The sequence below is a fragment of the Gavialis gangeticus genome, unplaced genomic scaffold (genome assembly GCF_001723915.1).
Source record: "Gavialis gangeticus isolate Ggan-Ray unplaced genomic scaffold, GavGan_comp1, whole genome shotgun sequence".
In the NCBI taxonomy this organism is placed as follows: Eukaryota; Metazoa; Chordata; order Crocodylia; family Gavialidae; genus Gavialis; species Gavialis gangeticus.
In genome coordinates this window covers 17,383,673-17,394,530 of record NW_017729027.1, presented here as the reverse complement: position 1 = coordinate 17,394,530, position 10,858 = coordinate 17,383,673, and the positions used below count along the sequence as shown (strand labels likewise).

At 41.5% G+C, this 10,858-nt stretch overlaps 1 protein-coding gene across 1 annotated transcript in view; it reads left to right on the top strand.

The window, feature by feature from the left end:
* KCNQ5 (potassium voltage-gated channel subfamily Q member 5) overlaps positions 1–10,858 on the top strand; it is an 849,165-nt gene that overhangs the window by 761,642 nt on the left and 76,665 nt on the right. The window contains exon 10 of the mRNA XM_019520474.1: positions 4,719–4,939. Within this exon, the coding sequence (XP_019376019.1) occupies positions 4,719–4,939 (221 nt within the window). The remainder of the gene's footprint in view (positions 1–4,718; positions 4,940–10,858) is intronic.

Sequence of the window (10,858 nt, the reverse complement as noted above, 5' to 3'; positions counted from 1 at the left end):
AACCCTTGAAGGGAGGTTACAGAGCCTAGAACCTGACATCTCACAGTACCATGCAGATCATAATCTATCCTGTCCAGTTTTATGATGTCATGTTATAATATACATCAATGGGGTAGCTTCATTAAAGGCACTTCAGTCATGATATATTACAAAGAGATGGGAGAACAGAGGGAAAAAAACACAATAAGCTAAACCTTGCAGAAGGTTTCAGTATATCAGCTTCAGGAGAAAATTCAATATGCACTGAGATGTGAAATTGTGCTGGAGGGAGAGGGTATAGGGAAAGGGAAAGAGGGCTGATAGTCTGGAACCCCCACCTCATGTTGTATCAAAAAATCAAGAACTAGGAAGTATAACCCCAGAAATGGATTATTCCTACCTGGCAAAAATGTGGGTAGGTTTACCAGGAAGTCCCCTCATTCAATAAATCACAGTGCCTCATCCACTACACTCTCCTGGAAGAACCTCATATGAGGGTAGCCTTGCAAATAATACTTGTCTGCCTGCAGGCAGTGAATCATCCTTGGTTGCAGCCAGGTGTCATTTGAAATACTTTGTACCTATATAGCTAATTAGAGCCCAGAGACTTTAGAAAAAATCCCTACAAGTCTTATGATAGGAACAGAGACCCAAGATCTTCTATCTACAACCGCTACCTTTGGAGAAGCTCAGTCTCCAGAACAGTTTCTGAAACACTCTTGTCAAATACTTAATTTCTGTTCATTTAACATTCTGAGAACGTCTGGCAGGAATGCTGTTACAGTACTATTTCTGTATATATTCCTAAGTATGAGTTCTGCATTTTAAATTAATATTTTCATTCTCAGTGCTGCATTTTTGCAAATGTCTCTAGTACAGATGAAGTGGCAACTGTTCCTTTCATCATTGCCTCATTGCTTTGATTTGGAGAACTAACAATATTCAGGTTAAGTAGCTATTGCATATAATTCAGTTTTTTATAAATGAAATGAAATGTGCACAACTGATTTTAAAGGCAGCCATTACTTATGTAGTGAAATAAGTTGATTTAGCAAGACCCCTTTGTACTTTTTATTTTCATTTTTAGCTCTCAGTTACTGGGATAATAAAGAAAAAAATAGGCTCTATTGCTCATTGTTAGGGCTAGTTTATTAGTTTTTCATTCAGCTAAGTACAGACATTCAAAAAGCCTGAAGCGGAATTAATCTAAGTTACACAGTTTTCTGTAAACAGTCTAGGCTAAATTAGTAGCGAACAATAAACATGTTTGCCCTTTGGTGGGCAGGGCATGAAGGCTGCCTGCACTGGCTGAGACCTGCAGATTGGGGGAGCTCCTGCATGCTTCCCAGTGTGTCCTACAGACTCCCTGGGATGCTGGACACTGTTAAGTGTAGCTGAGTGCCCAGGCTTCCTGTGATTTGCATCCAGGCATAGGCATGCATGCCCCCACAACCCCTCCACTTTAGTTCTCTGAGACCAAAAAAGCTTTGCAGCACCCCAGGTGCCCATGGCCCAGGTACCAGGTACCTACCAGCAGTGGCCAAGCCATGGAGGTCACAGGGTTGCTTCTGTGTGAGCTCAGTCCCAGTGTCTTACCCCCTACCACCCCGACCCACCAGAGGCATGCCACTTGCACTGGCTTCTGCTTTGAGTGGGTGGGGTACATGCTGGGGTCTGGGTGACAGGGCACCTGTCTCTGACCTCTGAGATGTTGTGTATGGGAGCCAAAGTCAGGCTCCATGGTGCTGTGCCCAAGCATGGGGGCATCAGGGTCATGGTTAGGTGTGTGGAAGCCAGGATTGGGTTTCATGAGGCTGTGCCCAAGCATGGGGGTTTTCCTGGGGTCAGTGTCAGGTGGGAGTGCACATTGTGGGGTGCTTTGTGACAGGGTGTGGGACACAGCCTGGGGATGCAGATGCCCAGGTCCCAGGGCTTATGCAAGGGACACAGACGCCTCCCTCCCCGCACTACCCCTCCCTCACCCCACTGCCTTCCTGTGGCTGACAAATGGCCAGAGGCAGGAGGTAGGGCTGGAGAGAAGGTCTGTGCCAGTTTAGCTCTGGGAGAACTCAGGGGAGGGGTTCAGTGGGCATTCAACTGGAGCAGCCAACTGCAAGCCAAGTGCTAGCATGCCTCCCTGCTACACAGGGGTTGCAGGGAGCTGCAAAGGAGGTTGGGATGCCAGGGGACAGTGATCTAACTTGAACTAATAGGGGATCTGGTACAGAAGTTTGATTCACTGGTTTAACCTAAATCAATTAGATTTGAGTGCACTTCAAACCAGGTCTATCATAGACTGGCTTCCACCATTTTTAGACCACTCTGTGTGCACCAAACTTCTGTATGGTTACAGACTTATACTGATTTCAGACAGTTTAGACTAATGTATGTATAATGTCTGTAGCGAGCCTCTATCTAAATTATCAGAGGAGGAGGAGACATGAAAGCTTTTGCTTTATTGAACTACTGTATGGAAAATTATTATTTCATTTTTGTGCTTGTATAACATTTACAGTTTTGGCTCCCTGGAAAGATACATGCAGTATAGTATATGGGGCAGACATGAAAACAGAAAATAGGCATAATGAGGCATGTGTGTGTAATATGTAATTAGCGCAGACTAATCCATGCCCATTCCATTGTGTGTGTCTTAGAAAACTGTCTCCTTGGTCACATTCTCGTGAAGGTATATGACTAGCAATGTTGCCAAGCATTGAATGGAATCATGTAATATAACTGTTACTGTAAGATAAATCTAGAACTTGCTTTTCTTTCATAGAATAGATGCTGAGAGTCTTTTATATTGGAGTTAGTGTCAGAGGTATAGTTACTTTGCAAAAGAAAGAGATGATGTTTTCAGCACCATCCACTTCTGTTTCAACAATTGCTTACTTTGGGCAGGGGGAGTATGGGTCTTGTCTGAGAAATTATAGAAACAGATATTCATTAAAGTGATTATGATCCAACACGCCATATAGAAACACCTTTATCTAGTGAAGATCTTTCTAATGATGTGATTGTTTTATAGCGTTCTTGAAACTGTCTTCACTATAAGCTGCTCAGCATGTGCTTTGCTTGCTACATAGCGCATCCCTGCTGGTCTCAGTAGTGCTTATATTCCAAGTGAAATGATATGAGGTGCATGGACAAAGATGTCTGATTATTTGGAAATGTCATAACCACAGTTGCTCAATCTTGATTCCAGTTCATATCCTTGCATATAAAAACATTGTCTTTCTAGAGTATGGTTGGTTAGGCATGGGAAAAGTATATTTTAATATTTCTTGTTATCTGCAGAATATATTTTGTTGGAAATGTTTCTTGTTAGCATCCTGCAGTCAAATGCAAAGACTGCAAAGGAAACAGAACAGACAGTGTCTCAACATAATGAGCATTTACAGTGACAGACCAGTAATCTTTGCTGTCTGTACTCTACATGACCCCCCAAAGATTTTCTCCTACTACAGCACCATATACCTATTGCAAGATCCAATAAAATTACATCAGGCTGTAAGTAGCCACAGAACAACTGTGATTTCCAGCCCTTTCTTTTGCAAGAATAGGATGAATTATGTGGGAAAGATTTCCCTTGTGCAGATCGAGCTTAATCTTGTAGGTAGAACGTGACTTTGGGCCTCCAAACAGCAGACCCAGCTTCAACATTCCATTCCATTTTTTGGTGTGTCATGTGCCTTGAAATATAGTCAGTGAACAGTATAAATTATAAATATAGAAAAGCACTGCATGGAAGCATCCAGCATGGCAAAGCCAAGTACATGATATAGCACATAGAAACACAAACAAATATGTTTTAAGCACAGTATATTACAGGCTCTCAACACACAGATGTGTGACTTGAAGTAAAAACAGCCACTTGCACATGCAAAAAGAGCAGAACCCTCCATTCAGTCAGGTGTCACAGTTCACAGGCCACCCTTGATCAATCAGAAACAACTTCTACATTGGCTCGGCTGTTGCTTGGCTGGGCTGTTGCTGTTCCTAAAGTAGGAATCCACTTATTCAGCTAAGCTGTTCCCAGCTTAATTAATGACAGGCAATTGTGTTCTTAAACACTCGATGTAGCATCATATTTCTGCAACTCAGTCATCTCATTGATTGCATTTTGTGAATGTTTTGTTGATTGTATTTTTTTTGTCTTGTCCATATGAATGTTGTAAGTAATGTGTGATTTTAGATGTAAGTGATCACTAATTATGTGTGTAATATTTTGGAAAATGTCATGTCTTGAAAATGCATGACTATAACATTCATCTTGCCTGCTTAAAAAAAAAGTACATGGCATGCAGAAATAAGAGAACAATTGTCCTTGTTTAAATGTAGAGATAATCAGAAATGCACTGAGCTGGGTTGTCTAACATAGCAATATATTTAGAAGTGTTTAAAATTGAAAGAACAAAAAGAATGTTTCAGAGGTTAAACTGTGACTATTGGATTACATTTGGTTAGATTTATTATACACTACTACTGTTAAAGGTCTAAACATTTCTGTAAGGTGTGTAATCAGAGATAATGTCTCAACAGAATTACACTTATTACAAGTGGGTGTGATCCCAAAGAATAAATATATTTCATAAAAGTGATAAATGGGTTAAAAGAAGACATTGCACTGTCTTTCTTGCTTAGGATAAAATAAATGTACATGTTTAGATGTCTATCATATGACAAAAGAGATTGGAAAGAATTAAATATGAAATAAAGTATGTGCCTCTCTTTCACAGCCAAAAGTTAAGTTTTAAAGAGCGGGTACGGATGGCCAGCCCAAGAGGACAAAGTATTAAGAACAGGCAAGCTTCTGTTGGAGATCGGCGGTCCCCAAGTACTGACATTACTGCAGAGGGCAGTCCAACCAAAGTGCAAAAGAGCTGGAGCTTCAATGACCGAACCCGTTTCCGACCTTCGCTGCGTCTGAAGAGTTCTCAGCCCAAACCAGTGTTAGATGGTAAGATTTGATTATATTCCTTTGGGACAACCCATAGCATTGGCAGATCTAGGATTTTGAAAAGTGGGGTGCACTTGGTCTGGCACATCATCACACATAACACAACACATGTTTCTCCAATTCAAGAGAAACAAGAAGCTTTACTAATATGGTAGCACTAGATTATTCAGTTTAAGATCAAAACAAAAACAAATATAACTGTTGGAATGTGCACTAATTTGCTAGGATATATATAAATTAAAAAAAACAACACAATCAACTAGGCAAAACATAGTTGAAGGATATTGTATCATTAGTCTTGTAGTCATGATAGTTATATGAATATCTCTTATTCAGATTCATAAAACAAAATGGAGTCTTCGAGTGTCTTGACAGTGCCTCCGATATGTCAATCAATCATTTCTACACCCGAGTTAATATTACCACACCTGAGTTAGTTTTTAGCTTGAGTTTAAAAAAAAAAAAAAAGTCTTCAGAGCTATGAAATAAGGTAGACATTGCCCGGAATCACTAACAGACAACAAAATTGCAGAAGGAAAATAGTTTGAATAATGAAACATCAAGACCATTAAGAAGGATAGAGGGTCATTAACACCTGTGGAGTGGAGAGAGAATAACAGGAATCAGTGAGAAGATGATGAGCCATGAAGTTAAATGACAATCTCAATGCTTCTGCCCCTCCCAGACAGTTGGTTTTCAAGTTGGGGTACAGTAGGAATTAAGGCAACTGTGCCAGTGCACCCCCTACCACCTCCTCCCCCCTACCACTGGTCCATGGGACAGACTATTTACTGGAAAATAGGATGCTCTAGGACAGTAACGTATAAGTTATACTGCTTTTTTGGGGATGTTTTGTGTGATAATACACTAATGAATCACAGAAATTTCCTTCCTTTGAGGTTTTTTATTTGATAAATAATGTCCAAACCAATACATTTATTTATTAACTAATAAAGTACCATATTTACTCATATGCCATATGAAGCTTTTCCTCAAAAATCAGCCTTCCAAATTGAGTTTCATGTCTTATTCAGAGAACCTGATTTTATTTGATGAGTAGAGACACTGTGCTGTAATGGTTACCACTTTTCTCTAAGCTAGCAAGAAGCAGGGATGAAGTCCAGTTTTAACCCTCTTGTGGCTGCTGCTGAATTATCAGTAGCTTTTGTCTAAGCAGCCAAAAGCTGATGCCAATTAAGCAGCTGTTGTGAAAGAGTTCACACTGCCACTTGTTACTGAAGCAGCCACTGAGTTGGTTGAGGGGAAATGAGCTGCTCCATGAAGTCATCTCTGCACTATGACTCTGGAAAAATCTTATTTTCTGCTTTCTGCCTTCCAGAAACAAGGTGCAGGTCTTATTCAGAGGCATGGAATATATGAGAAAAGAATGGTAATTGGCTTATGTGTTTTAATGTCCGGTTGATTTCCTAACACATAAAGAACAATATATTTGTAAAATTCCCACCTGGCTCAGCAGCAGGCAGAGGAATGGCATTTCACAAACATCCTGAGATTTTTAGAAAGAGCCACCGCTTTGTTGAATATTGTTTTCCACAATATAACACAAATGCTGCTGGACTAAGAGAACAATTTTCCTCTTAACCAAAGTAGTTAGTGTTAGTTAATTTCTTTTCAGCCATTGGAAAAATGCTTATTTGGCAAAATCTATATATTTCATGGGAAGGTGCAAATGTTGTTAGTTTCAGTGGGAAAAAAATATTGAAACATCTTACTTTGATAAAGTTTAAGCACTTCATGTCAAATTCACTGTTTTAGTTGTTAGAAAACTTAAAGTTAAAGCAAAATGCTTTAATAAGGGAGGTTTAATATTGCCAAAATAACATTTTTGTTTTGTGAGAAATTTTGAAATTTTTATCTTTGTTTGGATTCAGACCAAACACATTTTTTTAATTTAATAATTTCCCATGAAATAGGAATTCTAGATTTTGACCAGCTCAAATGGTCAGCTGTTTCAGGGAAGAGTAGATTTTGAAACCTTATCCCTTTTTCTTTCTCCAGCTAAGTGCTTTCATGGAGATTCTGTTTGTCATTAAATTAGCTGTGACTTAAAAATATATAAAATAGAGCTAGTGACTCCACTAATCAGGATGCATCAAAGATGAGGAGAATAGAGGCAATGCTGGACAAAGCATCTTCAGAGGACTATGATAGCCAGGGAGTTCTGCGACAAAAGGAACAGAGAGAGCCAAGTAGCCCTTGTCTTCTATTGAAGTTCAGCCTGAAAGCTAGTCAGTTCCAAGAAGTGAGTTAAAAGTAATTTTACATAGTACAAGTGCCACAGAGTCCACTGCCAGTTTTGCTTTATATAATCACATTTTCCCTTTTTATGAGTTTTATTCTCTTCAAAAGTACCCACACCTAAACAATAGAGGAAACAGGCTTATTATTAAATGGAAACTATACAAAAGAAGTGTCAAATGCACAAAGTAAACCAATTGACCAATACAGAGAAAAATAACTCTAGTTTTGTCCCATGATGATAATCTTGCATATTATGTGTTAAAGTAAAATCTCAGCAGTTATAGTAGAACAGTGGAGCAAAAAGATAGTCACTCACTAAGCCTAAGTCTGTGTCAATGGTTAGATTCAGCCTTAAAGTCACTTTAAAGTCCATATATAGTGACTATCTCCAATGTAAACCCCAATGCCTGACTCCTTACAGCAATCCAGTCTGACCTTAGATCCCTCCAGAATCTCAGCATACAAGACTGACCCACGCCCCGCCCCGCCCCGCCAGGTCTCCTCACCGTTCTGCATATGTCTGGAATTGACATGTTCAGGCCTCAGGCACAGGAAGTCAATTAGCAACAGTCCTACAGTTCTCTGCTCATTACTTCCAGCTCTTCTTTACTTAGTTCTTCTCTCTACATCTGATAAGTAGACACTGTCTGATAAGTAAGCCTGAAAGGAGAGACTAAGAGTCTGCCAACTGAGTTCTAGAAGGGTTCAGCAAAGGAATCTGGGATCATTTTGCTGCTATATGCAAGAAATAAAAATACAATGCAGCCAGATCTGGTGCAGGCTAAAAGATAAAGAAGAGCAGATCATATGGCTCAGGTGGATAGCTACCTCTGGATTAACCTGAAATATAGTATAGACATACCCTCATGTACAAACCAAAACGGAATTCACTAATTAGAACCAGTAACTGGAACTGTACCAGGAAACAAACTGGCATCCAATGTAGTTTGTTCAGCACCTTTGTAATTTTAATTTTCACTGCATTGTTCATAGCTAGAAACTGAAAGATGAGATTCTCACATCAAGACATTCATTCTCTTTTTCATCAGCTCTCATAGAAGAAATTTTGCAAACACTGCTGGGGCAATGTCAGGGGAAGGTGCCCTTGACTGGGCACTCCCCAGGGTGAAATTGGAAGGGGTGTCACTGCCTCTAGTATCTACTCGCCCACCACAACTTGACATTAAGTTTGTAATCTACAGAATAGGAGGCAGTTCTCCATGACTGATGTGAAAGCTCTTTATAGGCAGGATTTACACTAGTGGTAGCTACAGTCCAAAACACAGTTCAAAATTAGGGCCTGTCCCTTTAAGAGATAACAAGACTTGCGCACCCTGTGAATCTGAGTAGGGCCCCGATGGCTGGGAGCTCCACCACCCCTATACTCCCTCCGCAAAACACCAGAGTTGCAACCAAAACACAGCAAAAGAGCAGGAGCCTTTGCGCTCCTCTTACTGCCCTCCAGGTGTGTTGCAGCCTGGCAGCTTCACTTTCGCTTTCTCTCCTCCCCCTTCCAGTCTCCACCAGCTGCTTTTTATCTCCCCATCAGCACTCCTAGTGGCCAATCTGCTGGCTTCACCAGCTGAGAGTCAGCTGCCCCTGGGGCTTCCCTTAGTTCCACTCTGACTCGGGTTTTCTCCCTCACCCCACAACCGACAGCCTCTCTGTTCCCAGCTGTGCTGCGGGGAACAGCTGGGGATGGGGGCCAGGTGCAGAGCCTTCGTCTCCCTGACTGCTATGATTCCCCCATGCTAAGTTCTGCGTCCCCTCACTCAAAGTCTTAGCATCCACTCTTTGTGGTCCCACCTCCTTTCATCTTCGGAAGACTACCGGTACTCATTGCGGCTTCAGTGCTTCCTCTTCATGCCTACGTGAAAAGAAATCCATGACTATGTTTTCTGGCCTGTGTTCAACCTGAAACTAATAGAGCTGTAGCACTAGAGCCTAGCATGTCAGGAAGGTGTTATCGGACTTTGCTGTTTGTAGCCATTTTAAAGGCTCATGATCTGTGATCAGCTTAAATTCCCTACCCAGGAGGTAGTTCCAGAATGGTTCAATACCCCATTTGATTGCTAGACATTCTCATTAAATGGTGGAATACTGTCACTCGTGCCCTCACAACTTCTTCCTGGTGTATACTATGGGCCGATCCCCTTCAGGGCACTTCTGTGTCAAAACAGCTCCAAGTGCTATTCTAGAAGCATCTATCTATAAGACAAAGGGCCTATTAAAATCTGGTGTGAAGAGCACCAGTTCTTTGCATAAGGCTGTTTTAACTTGCTTGAAGGCCCATTGAGCATCTTTCCTGCACACCACAGGCTTGGATCCTCATCCCTTCGTCAGGTCTGTAAGATAGGCAGTTAGCTCAGAAAGTGGGGTATAACTTTGCGGTAATAATTAGCTAACGCCACAAAAGACTTTACTTGCTTCCTCATTCAGGGGTTGTTGTACATTCTTAGGGCCTCCGCCTTATCTACAAGGGGCTTTATCTTGCCTTATCAAGAACCCCAAATATTTTGTTTCCATTTGTCCTAAGGCACACTTACGAGATTTGGCAGTGAGTCCTGCCTTCCTAAGTTCCTCTAATATATCTTGTAGGTCTTCTAGGTGTTGTGGCCAACCATTTGAGAATATAATCGTATCATTGATATAGGCTGCAGCTCTCGACTGATGTTCAGTAAGGATCTGATCTGTGACATGCTGGAACATCGCCATTGCCCCATTGAGGCCAAAGGGCATTCTCTGAAACTCAAATAAGCCCCATCGTGTTCCAAAAGCCATCTTTTTACAGTTCTTGAGTGCCATGGGTATTTGCCAATAGCCTTTAGTTTAAATCCAGTGTGGAGATATATTTGACTTGGCCTATTTTCTCCAGCATTTCCTCAACCCTCAGCATAGGAAAGGCAGAGAATTGAGCTATTGCATTTATCTTCCTAAAATCTACAGTCTCAGGGACCCATATGGCTTTGGCACCACCACTAATGGGCTGCACCACTGGATTCTCAATGCCCTGATTATTCCCTTTGCCAACATCTGTTCACTTTCTGCTTTTACCTCTTTGTGGAGGCCTTGGGGCAATCATCACGCTCCCTTGCCATCTTGGAGCATGTGCCCGGGTTTGGCCACAGCGTTTGTTCCTGTAGTCATGGCGAGGTCTCATGTTCTCCCTGAGGGAAGCCCTGAAACTTTCCTGCCACGACTTTGATCTTACTTTCTCTTGTGACCTATTGCCAGTTGGTCACTACACGAGACCAGGTGGGAACATCCTGTTGAAGCCTGAGGAGCTTCCCTCACAGCAAACACCAGTGGAGCAAACACCTGGTCCCAGCTATGAAGGTAAACCTGAATAGCGGCTCTTATTATTCCCTTCAGGGTCCTATTAAACCTCTCTACCAGGCCGTCTGTGTGAGGGTGGTATATAATGGCCTGTAACTGTTTGAAGTAGATTGCACAGACCCCGCATTATGTTAGACATGAAGTTGGTTCCCTGGTCTGTTAAAATTTCCTGGGGCAGTTCTACCTGGGAGATCTACTTCATCAGTTCCAAGGCTACTTGAGAGGCAGTTACTGATTGCAGAGGTACCACCTCAGGGTGATATCAAGTACTATCCTATAAATCTTTTTTCAATTATCGGCATTGACATGAGTGAGGCTTGG